Source organism: Pteropus alecto, unplaced genomic scaffold (genome assembly GCF_000325575.1).
Source record: "Pteropus alecto unplaced genomic scaffold, ASM32557v1 scaffold101, whole genome shotgun sequence".
NCBI lineage: Eukaryota > Metazoa > Chordata > Mammalia > Chiroptera > Pteropodidae > Pteropus > Pteropus alecto.
This window is the reverse complement of record NW_006432945.1, coordinates 2,806,876-2,825,978: the sequence shown is the minus strand read 5'-3', so window position 1 is coordinate 2,825,978 and position 19,103 is coordinate 2,806,876. Positions and strand designations below refer to the sequence as shown.

The window sequence follows — 19,103 nt, the reverse complement described above, 5'->3', positions numbered from 1 at the left end:
AGCGGGCCCGGCCGCCGCGCAGGACCCCGGCACCCGCAGACGCGCTGGAAGGTGTTGGCAGGAGGGTGACAAAGAGCTACTCTAGCATTTAGAACGTTAACCCACTCTCGCTAGAATCCTTAGTACCTACAAATGAAAATCACCTCTGATTTCCCTCAAGGGCGTTTGAACTGTACACACCTTACCCTTCGGCCACAGATAACCAAGTTCAGCTGATCCTTTCATGGTTTGACCCGTTAGCCAAGGCCTGAGGTCTGGTTCAAATTCTTCCTTCCCTGCCTTCCTCCGCTGTAGTATAAATAGTACTACACGCAGTACTTCAAATCTACACCTTCACAGGAGCACGACGTGGCCAGCTCTCCTTGCTGCTGGCTTTGCGATCCCTTGGAATTGTAGAGCTCGCGGTTGTACCAGGGGCTTCCCAAATGTCTCTTTCCGAACATCTCTTTCCATGTTCAAAGCAACTTGGTCAAGTAGGCCTGTTCATCCCCATTTTACAGGTGAGGAATATGAGGCCCAGAGAAGTGACGTGAAGTGATGCGTTGAAGGCTAGACGCTCAGCAAGCGCTGTAGCTACAACTTGAAGGCAGGTCTCCCGACTCCTAAATGTAGGGCTCTTTCTTCCATTACTTCTGTCCATGAGTATATGTTTTGAAAGTCTGTGTTCTATATAAAGTTCCTCTGTGAAGACTGATGGTGCATAACGAGCATGGACTCTGCAATGAATGGACCAGAATTTCAATCCAGCTCCTTCACCTTCAGGTAGGAAACCATGGGAAAGTTACTTAACTGTCCGGAGTTTCACTCACTCATCAGTAAAAGGGGAGAATAATGAAGTGCACAATTCAGACATGCATAGGAGCCAGGCAGAAAACATGCGGGAGGGAGGTGGAGGTTGCAGTCCTGGGGAGGGACACTGGTGCACTAAAGACAACTGTGGGGTGCCTGGAGCATCCAGGCTTGGTGCCAGCTTGTCCTTACCCAGTCTCTTAGTTTTCAATAAGAACCAGAAACCCACACTCAAACCCTTTAGTTGATGAGCCAGGTTAACCATTCCATTCGGAACTGGGGCCTGTGAGCATCACTTTGGGACTCTAGATCCTCACAACCTTGTTGTGGGAATTAAATGAGACATTCCTATACCCCTGACACAGAGCAGGTGCTCTATGAACCTGAGTATCTCTCTCTGTTTCCCCAAAATACCTTCTCTATGGTTAGTTACTTCCTCTTCCTTTCTCATTACCATCCCTCCCAGCATACTACAAGTCAATATGTTTTGAAAAAGTATCTCTCTTTTCACTGGCTAGGAACAGGAATGTCTAGTATGCACATATGCAGGTAAGCTCAGGGCCCTAGGTGGTTTCATTGTGATTCACTTGTCTCTCCCCACCTGTCTTCCCCCATCAACTGAATAAAGCAGTCAATTTGTTCCAAGAATGATATCCAAGCTTTAAATATGATGGAATCTGATGTTGGGATAGACAGTGAATCATAGTGGTGGGAAGTAGGGGCCATATGACTCCAGGGCTACAAGTCTGCAAAGAAAGGTAGAGGAATTTTAGATGGCTGTTAGTTGGAAGTCAAGAGCATTTTCCCAGTCCCCCTTATAAATCACAGAATCCTGGGCAGAGTGTCTGGAAGAACAGGTAGACAGACCCTGGGACCTCACCCAGTCTGATGGAAGAGGCATGATCCCTTTCCTCAAGAATCTTGAGGATGGATGGGAAGGACAGAACATAAATGTACATATAAAACAAACATTAAGTACTTGCAGATGATAGGTCTTATACACCAGATCCTGTGCTCAGGGCTTTATCCATATTAACCCATTTAATCATCCGCGCTACTTTATAGATGAGAAAACTCATCTCTTCAACGATTTACCCAAATTGCAAATTCTTAGTTTGGGAGAGGTGGGATTTGAACTTTGGAAGTCTGGTGCTTGGCCCCTATACTCCCCTGCCCCTCAAAGGAATGGTTAGTGTGAATTCGAACAAAACAACTTTAAGAAGGAGATGAATTTTAGCAGTTTTAGTGTTCTCAAAATATTTGCAATGTATAAACAGAATCCAGTCTTGAAACTAGATTCATCTACAAAAATAAGGGCAGGGTTGGACTATACACTAAATTGTTACACAGAAGAAAAGGGCTGAACTTTTTATTTGTTTCTTTGAAACACCCTAAGATTACCTCCAGACTTTAAAAAGACATGGCTTTCAGCTGTTTGATTGGCTGGATAAATTGAAAGGGTAAGAGCTTGCCACCCTCGCTGTCAATGAAGAGAGATGGTGCTGATGGAGAGAGGAGGGTGCCACCTAGTGGAACAGTAGATGGATGCATTGTCTTCTTCAGGCTGCCCTTTGTGACCAGACTGATCAATGTAGTGGGTTAGTTAGAGCAGGGTAAGAGGTCATATTATCGTCCATCACCTCAAGAGCAGTGAGATCAGACGAAGAGGAAGAATCCTCTCCTTGGGCCTTAGATTGCACCTCGCAAGTTACAGTGGAAAGTCTTCGCCCGTAATGGAAAATGTGATAGAGCAGCAAACCACTCTCAGGCAAAGAGCAAAACTTCAGGCTTCTGAGCACGCAGAATGCTCACTTGCTAACTAAATAGGTCCTGCATTAAGCAATAAATGAATGAATGTGGGTTTTCTGTATTTAATTTTTTGACTCGGCAATATGTGGTCCCTTTGCTTTCATCAAATAAACTTTACTCCAGCTCCGCCTGTTCCTGCACTGACCACCCCAAGAAGAGAGGCAGAGAATGCTGAGGAGTCTCCCAGGACTGATGTTTATATATATATATAGACTCTGTTTTCAAAGACTCTTTCCAAAGATACATGTATTGTCCAGATGCACCACAGTTTATTCCTCCATTCACCTACCAATGGACATCTTGGTTGCTTCCACATTTTGGCAATTACAAACATAGCGGCTGTAAACATTCATGGGCAGGTATTAGTGTGGACATACATCTACTAGGCATGTGCACCCAGCAGCTGCTTTTTAAGCTTAGGAGCTCGAGAAAGATCGTGTTTCTTTTGTCCTACTCACTTCACTCTATCCTTATCTATTGTGTGTAGGCTCAGCACCAATTTGAAAAAAGCAGACTATGCTGTATGTGGGGCCATATATTCTGCATTTGTTCCAAAGGGTTCCCTACTTAAAACACACAGTCACCCTTTCCATTCTCTGTTCATGGCTTGATTGTCTGATAGTCAGCCTTTTTGCTGGAGAAATGAGATTTTTATTGTTCTAAAATTAACCCCGCTGTCTTCATTTGCACCACTTGGCTAAATGTGGAGTCTGTTTATTATGACAGTCCTTTAATAATATTCATACAAGCAGTTCTCATCAGTGCTTGGAAAACATTTTAACATATTACTTCTGTGTAATCACTGTCAGGTATTAAAATATAGATTTTAAAGTTGTTATTTAGCCTTAGGAAACATGAAGTAAGATTTGATTGGCGTAATTTGGTTTTATTAGACTTTGTAATGAGTTGGTAACAAGAAAGACCATTTATTTGGTTTCTCTTCTTTTTGAGAATGGTGCCTACTCTATATGGAGAGATTTTTAAGCAATGGTCTTGTAACCCTGGTCAGCCACATCCTCTGTTTCACAGAAAGCAGGACAGAAGGAAAGGCATAAGCTCACGAAGGGCTTAGCCTGGAAAAAAACTGACAAAGTTCAAATGTCTTCGACTCCAACCACACCCTAGTATTCTACGACCTCATGACCTTGCCCCTGTGTCCTGCGAATTCCCAGGCAATCTTCTATAGGCACAGTGAGAGCCTCTCGTGGTATACCACCTGGAGCGGCTGTATCCATCGCACATAACTTCTGTTTCACATTTTTCCTTTTTCCTTTTTCTTTTTATAACAACATTACTGTTATACTTTCAATACCACAAAATTCAACCGATCAGTGAATTTTACTAAATGTAACAATTATGCAACCATAACCACAGTGAAATGTTAGAACCAACCCATCACCCCTTGTGTCCTTCTGCAGTCAAACCCCACTTCCAGCCCTGGACTCAGGCAAGAGAGAATCTGCTTTCTGTTTCTACAGTTTTGCATTTTCTGGAAAACGTATATAAATAAATATGTAGTATTTTATGTAAATTAGCATAATGTTTTTGAGGTTCCTCCATTTGGTGGCATGTATCGGTACTTTCTTCCCTTTTATTGCTTTATGGTATGCCATTGTACAGATACACAACATTTTGTTTATCCATTCACCAGCTAATAGACATTTGGGTTATTTCTAGTTTTGGGCTATTATAAATAATGCTGCTATGAACATTTGAATACGAGTTTTTGTGTGGACATACATTTTCATTTCTCTTTAGGTAGATAACCAGGAGTAAAATTACTGGGTCTTGTTGTGTGTGTACATTTAATCTGTGAGAAACTGTCAGTTTTCAAAAGTGTCTGTACCACGATATCATGTTACATTTCTACCAGCCATACGAGAGGGTTTCAGTTTCTTCAAATACTTGACAACAGCTGGTATTATCAGTCTTTTTAATATTAGTCATTCTAGTGGGTGTTATAGGTACTTCCTTGTGGCTTTACTTTCATTTCTCTTATGACTAATGATGTGACATCTTTCCATGCACTCACTTGCCATTTGCATATCTTTTTTGGCAGGTGTCTATCCAAATGTTCTGCCTGTTTAATTTTTTTGTCCTCTTATTATTGACTTGTAACATTATTATTGAGTTTTGTGAGTTCATTATATATTCTGGACACAAATCTTTTATCAGATATACATTTTGCAAATATTTTCCCCTGGGTCAGTGATTTGCCTTTTTATTTTTGGAGTTGCATCTTTCGAAAAGATTTTTAAATTTTAATGAAATCCAATTTATCATTTTTTTCTATTGTGGATCATGCTTTTGGTGACATATTTTTCCACAGTTTTCTTCTAGAAGTTTATAGTTTTAGTTCTTACATCTAGGCCTATGATCCATTTCAAGTTAATTTTTGTGCCTGGATTGAAGTAAGGATTTTTAAAAATATAGACATCCTGTTCTTTTGTCCATTGAGTTACTCTGTCACCACAGAAAATCAATTGACCATATATGTGTGAGTATATTTCTGGACTCTTTATTCTGTTCCACTGATCTATTTGTCCATCCTTACACCGATGGACAAATAGATGGACACATTGCCTTCATTACTGCAGCTTTATAACAAGTATGGAAATCAGTTAGTGTAAGTTCCCCAATTTTGTTCTTTTGCAAAATTTTTTGGCTAGTCTAAGTTCCAGGTTGGTGCTTGTTTTTGTAAATAAAGTTTTACTGGCATATAACCATGCCTGTTCACTTATGTATTTTCTAAACGACATAACAGAGATTGTGTAGACTGCAAAGACTAAACTATTTACTGTCTAGACATTTGTAAGAAAAGTTTGCTGGCTCCCGGTCTAGGTCCTTTGCATTACCATATACATTTTGGAATTAGCTTGTCAGTTTGTACAAAACAAGCCTGCTAAGATATTGATAGGGATTGGGTTGAATCTGCAAATCAATTTAAGGAGAATTGCCATCTTAACAGTATTAAGTTTTCCAATCTGTGAACACGGTATATCCCTCCATTTATTTAGATCTACCTTAATTTGTCTCAGCAGTATTTTATAAATTTCAGTGAATAAGTCTTTCACATTTTGTTAAATGTATTCCCAAAGTTTATTCTTTTTGACATTACTGTGAATTCAATTGTTTTCTTAAATCTATTTCCAGATAATTCATCACTACTACATAAAAATACAATTGATTTTATGTTGATCTTGTATCCTGTGACCTTCTTAAACTCATCAATTATTCTAATTGGTTTTTGGAGGTTTATTAGTATTTTTTTTACATGAAAAATAGTCATTTATAATAGAGACAATATTTTTTCTTCCTTTTCAATCCGTATGTTTTTCTTTCCTTATCGAATTGGCTACAGTCTCCAGTAAAATGTTGAATAGATGCAATGAGATCAGACACCCTTACCTTGGTTCCAATCCTAAGGGAAGGCATTCAATTAATTGTGACATTAGGTTTCTCGTGGATGTCCTTTATCAGTTTGAGGAAGTTCCTTTATATTTCTAGTTTTCTGAGAGTTTTTATCATGAATGGGTGTTGGATTTTGTCAAATGTCTCTTCTTGTGTCCATCAACATGAGCGTATGGCCTTTTCCTTTTATTTATTAATGTGATATATTGCAACGATTCTCAACTGGGGGTGTTGTTGCTCTGTGGTGGAAATTTTGGTAATGGCTGGAGACATTTTTGATTGTCAAACTAGGGGTGGGGAAGGATGCTGCTAGTATCTGCTATACATCCTACAATGAACAAAGAATTATCTAGCCCAATATGTCAATAATGGTGAGGTTGAGAAAACCTTGGTATTACATTAATTTTTGAATGTTAAACCAAACTTGCATTCCGCTGATAAACACTGCTGGGTTGTGTTGTGCAATCCTTTTTGGATGTTGCTGGATTTTATTTGCTAATATTTTGTAAGGATTTTTGTATCACTGTTCATTAGGGATATTAGTCTGAAATTTTCTTGCCTTCTTTTGGCGTTGAATCAGAGTAATCATGCTCTTATAGAATGATTAGAAAAATGTTCTTTCCTCCTGTATTTTCTGAAAGAGTTCATGTAGGCTTGGTATTTCTTTAAGGGTTTGAAAGAATTTTCACCAGTAAAACTATCTGGGCCAAGGCTTTATAGTGTGTGAAGATTTTAAGTTGCAAACTCAATTTCTTTACTTATTTCAGATTTTCTAATTCTTTTTGGGACAGGTTTGGTAAGAATTTGTCCATTTCATAAACATTTCCAAATTTGTTGGTATAAAGTGTTCATAATATTCCTTTACGAATTCTTTTAATTTCTATAGGTTACGTAGTGGTGACCCCTCTTCCAGTCTAGATTTTAATCATTTATACATTATTTTTCTTGATCTAACAAATTTTCTATCTAACCAAATTTTAATTTTGTTGATTTTTTCAAGAAGCAACTACTGGCTTCAGAGATTTTTAATGTTATTTTTGTTATCTTTTTCATTTATTTAACTATAATCTTTTTTTCCTCTCTTCTGTTTATTGTTGGGTTTATTCTTTTCTAGCTTTTAAAAAAAGAAAGCTTAAATGATTGATTTTAGATCTTTTTTCCTAACATAAATGTTTAAAGCTATAAATTTTCTTCTAAGCGTACGTTTTCTGCATCCAATAGATTTTTATATATCGTTTTCACTTAAGTTCAAGGTATTTTCTAATTTCTCTTGAAATTTATTTTTTGACCCATAGCATATTTAGGAATGTGTTGTTTCCTTCGATAGACGATTGGATAAAGATGTGGTACATATATACAATGGAATATTACTCAGCCATAAGAAGAGATGAAATACTGCCTTGCAACAACACGGATGGATCTTGAGATAATCATGCTAAATGAAATAAGTCAGACAGAAAAAGTTGAGAACCATACGATTTCACTCATATGTGGGATATAAAAGTAAAACCAATAAACAAGATAAAAACAAAAACAAAAAAAACTCATAGACAAGAGTTAAGGCTGTAAAAAGACATATCCAAAAGTGACATGGATGGGTAAAAGGGGTCAAATATATGACGATAGAATACTTGACTTTGGTTGGTGAACACACAAGGCAATATACAGATAACGTATTATTGAATTATACACTCGAAACCTATATACTTTTATTAACCAATGTCACCCTGATAAATTTAATTAAAAAATATTCTTAGGCAAAAAAAAGTTTTTGTTTTCAAATATTTGGGAATTTTCCAGATTTGTTGCTGATTTCTAATCTCATTGTACTCAGAAAAACGTACTCTGGATGATTTGAATCCTTTCCCGTTTATTAAAATTTGTTTATGACATAGAATATGGTTTCTCTTGGAAACATTTCATGTCCACAAGAAAAGAATGTTTATTCTGCTGTCATTGGGTGGAATGATCTATAATTTTCAATTAGGTAAATGTAGTTAAATAGTGTTGTTCAAATCTTCTATATTCTTAGTCACTTTTGGTTTTCATATTCTATCGACTATTGAGAGATGGGTTATTGATTGCCGACTTAAATGGCAGATTTGCCTATTCTTGCAGTTGTACCAAAGTTCCTCTTGATGAACTGGCACCTTTGTCATTATTAAATGGCCACCTTTATCTTCAATAATATTCTTTGTTTTGAAATCTTTGTCCAACATTAATATAGTCACTCCAACTTTCTTTTAATTGTTAAGATTGTATTATTTTTCTATTCTGTATAAGTAACCCTAAAACTTAGCACCTCAAAACATCACTCATTTCAATTTCTGTGGTGTTAAGAAATCTGAGACAGCTTAGCTGAGTTCTCTGCTTCATGGTGTTTCAGAGGCTGCAAACAAGGCATTGGCTGGGCTCTAGTCGTCTCAAGGCTCAACTGGGGAAGGATTCATTTCCGAGCCCAGTTTTAAGCAGGTTTTTACCTAGAGGGGCTGGTTGTTGGTAGGGGGCTGGCCTCAGATCCTTACCACATGGGTCTCTCCAACATGGCAGCTTGTTTCATCAAGGTATGCAAGCAGAGAAGGTGATAGAAAGTCTACCAACAAAACACAAGCACAGAAGTGACATTTCATCACTTTTGCTGTATTATATTGGTCAGAAGCAAGTCACCAAGTCCAGTTCACACACAACGAATATCAGGAAGCAAGAATCCTTGGTGGCTGCTCCATTTCTCCACCTTTAACTTGAGGTTATTACGGGACCTTCTGAGAATGTCAGTTTTCCTGCTTTTACCTTTATGGAATTGGGAGGTTCCTTAATTCTGTGAGGTTTTGTCATAAATTTCTCTCCATCTGCTGGTGGCACCTCCCTCAGCTTTCCAGCAACGTTAAGGATTACTTTTTTGTATTTGTCATTTCGGTAAGATTTGGGTAGGGAAGAGAAATTGAGGTACAGAGGGGTGAAGTAACTTGCTCGGTGGAGTTGCAAGCCAAGTGATGAGCCCTTAGGCGATTGTTTTCCAACTCCCTCTTGCAAAGAGCACACAGCATGTGAACAAAAATGGTTTTGGGAACACCGGCCTCTTGAAGCCAAATCTTGCCAAGTATGAAAGCTGTTCTGGGCAGTAAGCTGGATACCTCACGAGATGCCTTGTGTTGGAGTATTATTTAAGATGCTCTATTATTGGTAATTGTACCTTATATGTTTAAATAAGATTAAATTACACTGAATAAAAATTTTTCTTAAGATAATCCAGAGAAATAGAAAGCATTCTGGGAGATCAACCTATATGCTATTTCCATTGTGAAGACTGCTCCAAGACCTCTCCGCTTTACGTTCCCAGCATCTTTTCCTTAGACACTCTGCTCACCCAAATTCCAGCTTTAAGATTCTAAAGTTTGTTACCACATTGTAAAGAGCCATTCCATTATCAATAGACCATAGTCTACTTTAGATCTGGTAATGACCATTTGCAAAAATCTCAACCCAACATTAATTTCTGGTCTTCATTGTTTCTCCCATAAGTATGTAGGACTTCTGAGAGTAGAAAAGGCTACATGGCCTTTTAGATACGAACTCACAGATCTAAGAGGATTCTTTTTAATGTTTTACTCCCAAGCTCTATTGTTACTAAAATTTATTGCTGCAAAATATTCCTTCATAAAAAGTAAAGATAAAGATTTAAGTTGTGAAGAGTTATATGTCACCTACTTTACCCTAGGAGAAAGTTTATGTACTCCCACAAATGCTGTCAGAAAATGAGGTAGTTTCTTATATTTTAGAATATAGTGGTTTCTCAAACCTGATTCTTGGATTCTTTCTGTATTTACTTATTGTTATCTTCTTATGCTTATCTATAATGAATAAATTAAAAAACTAATACGCATTTTAGTTTTTTGTTTCCTATAATCAGAATGTATTCATCCAAGCAATTGGGGGAAGTACAAAAAGGAAGATCCTGCTTTGAGTTCTAACTCAGATTATTATTCTTTTTGAGACCCTGATATCCCAGTGTTAAGTGACCAGTAGTTATTATTTATGGGTAACATATTATTTTGATAGCAAGAAAAAACATTAAATACAGCCTATTTAATAGCTAAACTTGGTACTGTTACAAAAATATTTGCAATATTCTTAGTATTTTTGAAAATCAAGTTTTTTTACTTGTTTCCTGTATCTATTCCTAAAAAGAATGTAGGTCTATATTGACAGAATTTTTCATTCTTTCATCTTTATTTACATTAGATTTTACTCAATTATACGAATATTAAGGAAGTTTTGATCATAACTTACCTTTCACTCCATCCATACTGCACTGGAATTACAAAAAAATATTTTTCATTAATATTACCAAATGTATCAAGTGTGACTTTAGTTATGTAATGAAAAAAATACTTGAGTGTAGATTTTTCAAAAAATGAAATTAATGAAATGGTCATTAAAAGATTTCTAGGTTTTGCTTTTTATAAAAATCAGTATTTCGAATTTCACAGTGAAAAGGTCCTAAATTTTCATACAACATGAAATTATATAAAAATAGAAGACATAGACATCTTTAACTCTTTAATCCTTTGATTAAGCAGCAAGCATATCACTCTTCCAGGCCAAACACTGCTTAAACAAAAAAGAAAAATAATGACGTGCAAAATATTTACAAAATATGCAAAGCACACAATAAAGACATCTCACTATATACATGTTTCATATTACTAATGAAGCTAAGATTTTCCTACTGTGTGCTCTAGTGTACGTAAATCAAATTACAGCACATCCCTCAGATACAGCACCCTGGCCCGTGGCTGGGATAGATTTTAAATGAATCACAATATACTTAACAGCTGGACAGATGCTGGTACTGACCAACTTGACTGACATATCCCACATACTGTATATTGAAGGTCTACTGACAAGAGACAAGACAATAAAAGCTGTATAGTATGCACATATGCAAGACAATCTAAGTACTTTAAAAATGCTTTAGATATTTTCTTTTAAGATATAACTGTTCCCGTGATTTTAAAGTAAAAATAAGTATAAATTCTTGAATATTAAGTATTTTAAATCAGATTTTTATCTGGTTACAATCCAGGGACGGGAACTATTTAAGATGATCCAATGAGAATGACAGACATATCTGGAAAAAGTTGTAGATTATGCCAGAACTTAAGGTTTTTATGGAAAAAAAGTGGTCTAAACTTCAAAATTAAAACTAATTAATGGGTTTAAGTCTACAGCTCTTTAAGGCTGTAATGTTAGAGATTATTTTCCCAATAATTTGGGAATATATGACCTCTCAAAACATAAATTAGGTGCTTATATGTTGACCATTTCATGAAGTAGTTCTCAATGTGACGAGAATGTGAATGTGCAAACATTTAGCCTTAAGTTCCACTAGTACAGCAATCTAAATGATCTGTCCCTTTGCACAAGTCATGATTCCAATATGAAATCATTGTATCAAAAATATTAGTAACACATTGTTGAAATAGTATCACTTGTAAAATATTCTTTGTAGGTGCTTAATGATTATATGTTGAATTAAGAAGACAAAATGTTTTCTTTGTTTCTTTATAAAAAGGGGTCTCAGTATTTTAACAGCACAATTTTGACAATATACTGATACATCTTTAGATGACACTGAACAAATTCTTAAATTTATTTTATAAAATAATGTTGATTTAACCCTAAACCAAACCCAGCCATATAGGTCGGCTGTATGAATACACAAATGTACCCAAATAATACAATATTTATCAAGAAACCATCCTTTATATTAAATGTAGACCATATTAATAAGTATGAGGGCAATTTTAAGTTCAGAACCTAAACACAAAAAGGGTACTGTAAATAAATGCTTCCATAACCACTGTCTTCACATAACTGACAAAAAATATAGTTCTCTTCTAAGTCCCCAAATGTAGGCAACTACTAGTTAAAAGCAGATAGCGTTTAAAACACTAAAAAAAAAAAAAAAAAAAAAAAATCAAAATTAGCATTTTCTAAGAACTTAAAGACATTGTAACAAATTAAGTCTTCATTTGCATGTAAAGTTATTCTTCTGATCCTTATTACTGATAGATGAAGGTCAATGACCTTTAAGCAAGGACTTTGCACTAGGACCCTAAACTGTATGTTAAACAGTTCGCAGGTTCAGTACATTCTTTGTGGTTTCATATAATTGCTTTGCAATTGATTAAATTGCTTTCTTTGAAAGGAATATATTAACATTCCTTTAGAAAAAAAAGCAAAATATTTTTTGAAAAAAGGGATATGTGGCTATAATTTCTCAAATATGCATTAAATGAACATGTCAAAATATGAAATGCAGGCTATTTATTCTTGCACTCCTAACATAGGAAAATGTTAAAATTAAATTAAAGAAAAAAGTCAAACATCCTTAATTTAATAAATTTAAGGAGTTTTCACAATTCCTAAGTCAATATTCCCGTACTAAGAGCCTTGACTATGAAGAGGCAGGAATATAAAGAATCTCAATAAAATAAATACAGTAAAAACAAACAAAAAAAACCCTTGGTATACAGAATACTTAATCTTTTTTTTTCCTTCCTTTTTATGAGACCGTGTCACTGAACATCTACTCCAGAGAGGAGGCCAACTGTAGGTTTTTGTTGTAGAACATCTCAGTTGCATGAACTAAACTAAAACTTTTCTTGGACAGCAGCTTATGCTGGCCCACTGCCACAGAACTAGTCTGCAGCCTCAGTATCCAGGCTTAGTCTCTCCTCTTTCGCATCAGTCAGACAGATGAGCATTGGTATAACAGTGGGATGAGAAGTTACTGCAGCTCTGTCCAATTTAATTTTAGTGCAGTGAGGACTGTGAATCTGTCTGAATTCCGATAAGTGATGGCGGCTGCTGGCCACCAACTGCAGATAGCACTGGTCTTGGGTTCAGACGGGGTGGCATAGAATTAGCAGGGCGAATGAGAGGTGGTGGAGGCTGGTTTAAAGTTGGCCGGGGCTGGATGAATCGAGCCTGCTGCTGGAGTGGAGGAGGCTGCCGGTGCAGAGCAGGGGCAGCAGGCAGTGTTGGACGAAGAAGTGGCGGAGGCTGATTCAGAGTGGCAATGGGGGCTGTTGGTGTTGGAGTGGATGATGGGGCAGGAGGTGATGGACCCAGAGTCCGAGGAGCCTGTGGCGTCTGTGCCTAGAGGTGAGGAAACAAAAATACATGTATGAGATGATAGTTCCCAATGAACTTAATACAATATAGTTTGGGCTGTCACAGGAAAAACAAAACAAATCAAAACAAAACAAAAACATAACACCAGTTTTCTTTGGAAGCACAAGCTTCTTTTATTTTAAACAAAACAAAACAAAAAACCAAAAACCGAAAAAGCAACGAAGCTACCAAACAGCCATCTTTATTTATTAGTAAACAGCTTAACACTGGAAATAAAAATAAGACTATGAAAGAACAATACACTCTCCATTCTTCTAGGATCAGAACTTAGCATGTCATTATGACTTAAAGAGTCACGGGAGATGCACCACTGAGTAAGTGTATTGTCAACCTTTCATGCTCATTTAGCTAGTCCTCTGACAAATTAACCTTACAGAAAACCACACAAAATGGTGATTCCTCGACTCATATTAGCTCAAATTCCATACACAAACACACCTCCTCTTCTTCATCAGTGCTCTTCCCTGATGGCACATTAGAAGCACTTTTTGTCTCCTCCCCTAAAGTAGAAGCATCACCATTAGAAGCCTGGGTTCCTTGTTCTGCTTCCCACTCCTGCAATACCTCCTCTAAGTTAAACCGACGCCTGTAGTTTACAAAGAAGTTCTTCACTTGGCCAACAGTCTTGTTGCCAATTACATCTGCAATAGCTTGAAAATCTTTACCATATTTTCGGACACCTGGAAGGCAAAGTAAATAATACACCTGGTGAAGGATCAATAAGGAGAGCTGTGTGTACTATACATCATGCACACACAAAAGATACCAGCAATGAAAATCCTTTCTGATAAACTCTGCTCATTTCTCAATTCTGAGATAGAGGCTAAAATATCAGGGTTCCAGATGAAAACACTCAATTACGTCATTTCATCGAGCCAGCCACTTGCCTTCAACTAAACAATCAGAAACTTACCATTTTTTACATACTCAGTTATTTTCTCCAATCCTCTCTTGAACTCTCAAATACAGTCCATTTATTGTAAAGCATTGAATTCTTTGTTCCATCCTCAATTCCATATTCATTTATTTCCCTAGTAGCCAGTCACCTAAATTTGAGCAACACCGTTTGTAAACAAAACAGGATGGGAATGAGCCATCTCTTTTATCCCCTCAATGGACTGAGTGAATAGTCTTAGGGTTCCCCCATTAAGAAAAGCATTATAATTTTGGTCTTAATACCAACTTCAACATGATTACTTACTATCTCACCAGGGTATAGAACAGAAATAAGAATTTAAACATAAAAAGCAGAAGAATCATCACAATCTGATGGGCAAAATAAGGGAAGCTATTTTTCAGAGTTAGTTGGATTTTAACTCATCTAACAGTCCTAAAGGCTATACATATAAAGGATTCCTAGCTATGCTTTACAGACTTAGGAACAAGGTTACAGTAGTGACTATTTGTAGAGCACATGTTGTGCCTGTCACTACCTTAAATTTGAGGACTGTACATTCGGTTATGTGAGAACCTAACTTTTCATTATGGAAATTTTATTATAATGAAGGATAATGTTTGATTTATGAACTTGAGATAGTCAATTATGCTACAGATTTTAAAATGACTTTATATAATCAGATGGATAATAATTTGCTCTTAAATTTTAAAAGTTCACTGACTCATTCTAGAAAGAGATGCACTTAGCTCAAAATACAGTTGTCAAAATTTTTGATTTTGCAATTTAATAACTGCTTTTTAAAATACCAAGAAACAATAACTCATTAATCAGAGATGAGAACAAAGGAAAAAAATACTGATGCTTATGATATATAAGCTGTAAGCAGCCAGAAATGTGGGGATTAAAATAAACTTAACATGTACACAATCACAGATGAGAGAATAATATAAAGATATGTTAATGCCCCAGCAGAAATGCTAGATATACTCTTACTAGTATCTATTGATATTACCAAATTACTTTAAAGCGCCATCATATGACATAATTACTGTTTTTAAATTATGCCTTCATTTTATAGCGAGGATTTCAGAGTAAGTATCTCTTGCTGCATTCAACTAGCTAGGACTGACTCTTAGAGCATCTGGGGGGAGGCCTGACATTATTAAGCTATAACCACATCCCATTTTTAATACAGTTTTGGTATGTAAACTATGCTCATTTGCTCTGTTCTCACAGGGACAGACATATGCATGACAATAAAGTAATAATGATACTCAAAGGCTGTTTATAATATTTTTGCAACATAAATGAATTTATATTCTCTTAAAATCCATGAGCTAATTTCCAGTTTGAACTTCAAAACTGAGTATAAATTCTAATTGTGACTAGGTTCCACTGAAGGTTTATTCGGCAATAAAAATTCAAGGTTATTTCATATGAGGAATTATTGTTATATATTTAAGTACTTCTCTATTACTTATACTTTGGAAAACAGCAACTCACTTGAGATCACTGCACTAAAAAATTACTAGTTAGAAATCAAACAGTGTTCTCTCAGTATACTAATTTTCATAAGGGATATTTAATTTACATTCTAGAAATGACCAAACCTACCGAATACATGAGTTTAGAAATGAAAATCTTAAATAAATCTAGGATTTATAATAAATTGTCTGTATTCTTAGCAAGAAATCAAATTAAGACAAATGCTGACTCTTAAGTCTGAAGATATTACAACCCTCAGAACACCTATTTGTTTAGCAAAATATATTCTAAAATCTACCACTGTTGTTTCCATATCTGATTCCATTATATAACTGTTCCCTCTTCCTGACCCTATTCTTTTTGATCTTCTACTTTATTTTCTCTTGCTCAATGGACTTTACCTTGTCACCAATAGTGTTGCATTTCCAGAACTACAGACAAAACCAAAGCTACTTCCTAGGAGCTTTAGTTTTTCCAGACACTTAGGATGTCAAGTCGCCTCGGTATGTTTATTATTAACTCATGTGTGATAGCCTTGTGTTAACTAATGTGCAAAATCTTAAGGCTCAGACTGCACTGCAGACTTCTGTGGGCTGGCCGTGGATCCCAATCACGTCCCGAGAATGAGTGGGCCTAGACATTAATGCCCTCGGCTTGCAGGATGCCCGGACAGGGTCTGCGCATGAGCTGGAGCTCCTTGACAGTCTTCGCTGGACAAAAGCAATCTCACCTGTCTATCCCAGTGTGTTGTGACAAATTTCATAATTTTCTCTGCCCCAATGTGAAAATGTTGGGAAGTACGGTCCCATGTAACACAAATCAGTATCAGCATTACTACAATGTCTAGTACACAGGAGTGCTCAGGAAATATGATTGATTTTTCTTCCCCATAAGGCTTCATTCTATTTTTCTTCCCCAAACAACAAGAGTCACATATGATTGACTTCTTTATCACCTTCATACTCCCAATAATGCTGCTCAATAGAATATTTTGGTTAGAAGGTGGAATGCTTTTAAGTTCTACTCTGTGGCTGATAACTACCCAAACTTTAGTAAAACACCAACTGAAGACTTAATGGTACTGCTCCTTCAGAAGAACCCCAGCTACGCTTCTAGATACAACCTAGCAGGGTAGCAATGCTGAGCAACTAACTTCAACGACATACATCAGAGCTCCTTTAGTTCTAATTTGTTTCCGGGGTAAGAATGGTCCACTTTTTTCATAGTTTATAATAAACAAAGCCAAACAAAGCCATCTGACTGCTTTATCAGAAAGGGAATTAAATACGGTGATTAGATCTCTCTCTCTCTTCTTGAAGATGTAAGAGGCTAAGGTCCATTTGAACCATGTTTTAAATTAAACTTCTCACCTTTAGGGCAGGAGGTCGGTTTTCAAAGGTTAGTGGAATAAAACTTCAGAGAACCCTAGAAGAGGTAAATTATAAATTTCCCAGAGAAAGAAAAAAATTGTTTTCGTAATATTTCTAAATTTCATTTGAAAGTTATAATGAAATATTCTGGCCTCCTATGCTGGCAAATGATACCTAATAATCTTTAATATATACTTTAAAAGTTTTATTTGGGAATTAACATAACAATATAACTCATTAGGATACTGTTTTATCATTATAATTTTTGAAAGCTCACGTTTTCCAATCAGTATTCTATATTACCCAACAAAAATATATATATTCCTATTTTTTGAGCTTTGGCTTAGTAAGATTAGTAACTTCAGAAGCATTTGTAGTATGGTGTTTTCCAATGCTGGACATGGAATTATACAGACTTTTTTTTCCCCCTTAAATAGAAGGAATATTATAAATCTGCTTTTGGTATATATAAAAAGTTATTTTTAAAATCTGATTTTGGACTTAAAAAAAAAAAAGCTTAAACATTACAGTGGAAGCTGTTTCTAGGTAATAACATTTTGGAGGACATTTTTTCCTGTTTGCTATAGAAAAATTTCTTAAAATGAGCATGTACTTTGTACAACTGGGAATACTAATTTTTCAAAAATTTATTTTTGACATAAGAGAATAACATCTAGAAACACCAAGGATGTGGTTCTTTCCTATTAATGAGATTACTTTTAATTCAAACTATTTGGGAACATGCATTTCTTTATACCTCCTGTAAATCTCCAATATTTTGCATTAAAGGTAAAAAAGGTATTAACAGCAGTGGGGCAGTGATTGGTACATCTAGGCGAGTACTTAAAGTCAAAATCATATTCTCTTTCCAATGTCTAGCCTTTCTCCTTTGAGTCTTGCGTTCTCATCTTTCTTGTTTTAAGTTAAATTACACCATAAAAATGCTGGGAATTTTGAATCGTTAATTATTTGACGCCAAGTGCATCAGAGGGCTGGCAATAATACTTCTGGACCTCCATTCTTATGATATCTGCTATAAAAGAAGAAACTCTCCAAAATACATGGGCGCCTTTTAGATGAAAAGGTATGATTCTCTTATCTCCATTTCCTTTTGATCGTTCATGTACTAAGTCACAATCCTTATGTCTTAACCAACTGTCTAATCTCTTTTTCTCCTACTTAAGGAGCCATTCAAGCTTTTTTTGAAAGTACAAGATAAAATCAGAAAGAAGACACGTTCTAGATTTGTAACTTCATTTCTCCTAAAAAGGAATGAGTGTATGACCTACAAAGAGAGAAGGTAACATTTAACTGTAAGCATAACCCCTCGGAACACAGTTTTGTCATTTCTTGTTTTATATGAGAAGGCAGGCAATTAAAAAAAATAATAATAAAGAAACAAAAATTAAAGTTGCTATCTTGATAAAAATGGAAATTTTTTTTGTTGTTTATTGTAAAATAACACAAATATTTTAGTTGGGGAGCATTTTTTTTTTTTTTTAGTACTAATGACTATGAAATGAATACTGTACATTTAAGAGATCTAAAACAAAATGGCAAATATTGCATACCATGCTTCTGCTCCTAGGTACTTTAAAACGTTCTGAACTATCATTTATATTGTTATTTTTTGAACACAGCTAGAGATTATTCCATTTTACATGAAAAAAATACACACCTCTAGAATCTAAGTCCTTTCTTAATTCTTGCTAAATAAGAAATATTTAACATAAATTATCAAGATTAATTCTAGGATAATTTCTAAAAGCACTACAGATCAGATAAAATTATTTATAATATATGACACAAACTACAAATGGATATTTCACCATTAACACAAATATGTGAAGACTATAACTGATTTCATTGTTAATTAATCTGTTATAACAGAAAATCTAGATACTTAAAGGCTGTAACAGATTATAGAAGTTGTAGAAATACTATTTTTAGCAAGTATTTTAAGAGGATTTAATTATCAACATCTGTAATATCCCACTTGGGGACTCTTGAAGAATGTTATTGAAGCTATAACATAGCTAGAATTAAAATTAACATAATAAAGTAATAGACTACACAGATATCCCATTTGGTCTGAGCATGATTTGTCCCCCTTCTGAATAAGGGAGAAAGAAGGGAAAAAA

At 35.6% G+C, this 19,103-nt stretch overlaps 1 protein-coding gene across 5 annotated transcripts in view; it reads right to left on the bottom strand.

Moving 5' to 3' along the window:
• Positions 1-10,226: 10,226 nt before the first annotated feature.
• RCOR3 (REST corepressor 3) overlaps positions 10,227-19,103 on the bottom strand; it is a 50,380-nt gene continuing 41,503 nt past the window's right edge. For 2 of the 5 annotated variants that reach the window (XM_006907697.2, XM_025043898.1), the window contains 2 exons: positions 13,648-13,889; positions 10,227-13,173 (listed from right to left, as the gene is read on the bottom strand). In XM_006907697.2, the coding sequence (XP_006907759.1) occupies positions 12,829-13,173; positions 13,648-13,889 (587 nt within the window). In that variant the 3' untranslated portion in view covers positions 10,227-12,828. The remainder of the gene's footprint in view (positions 13,174-13,647; positions 13,890-19,103) is intronic. The other 3 variants (XM_025043899.1, XM_025043900.1, XM_006907699.3) reach the window with 2 other exon arrangements.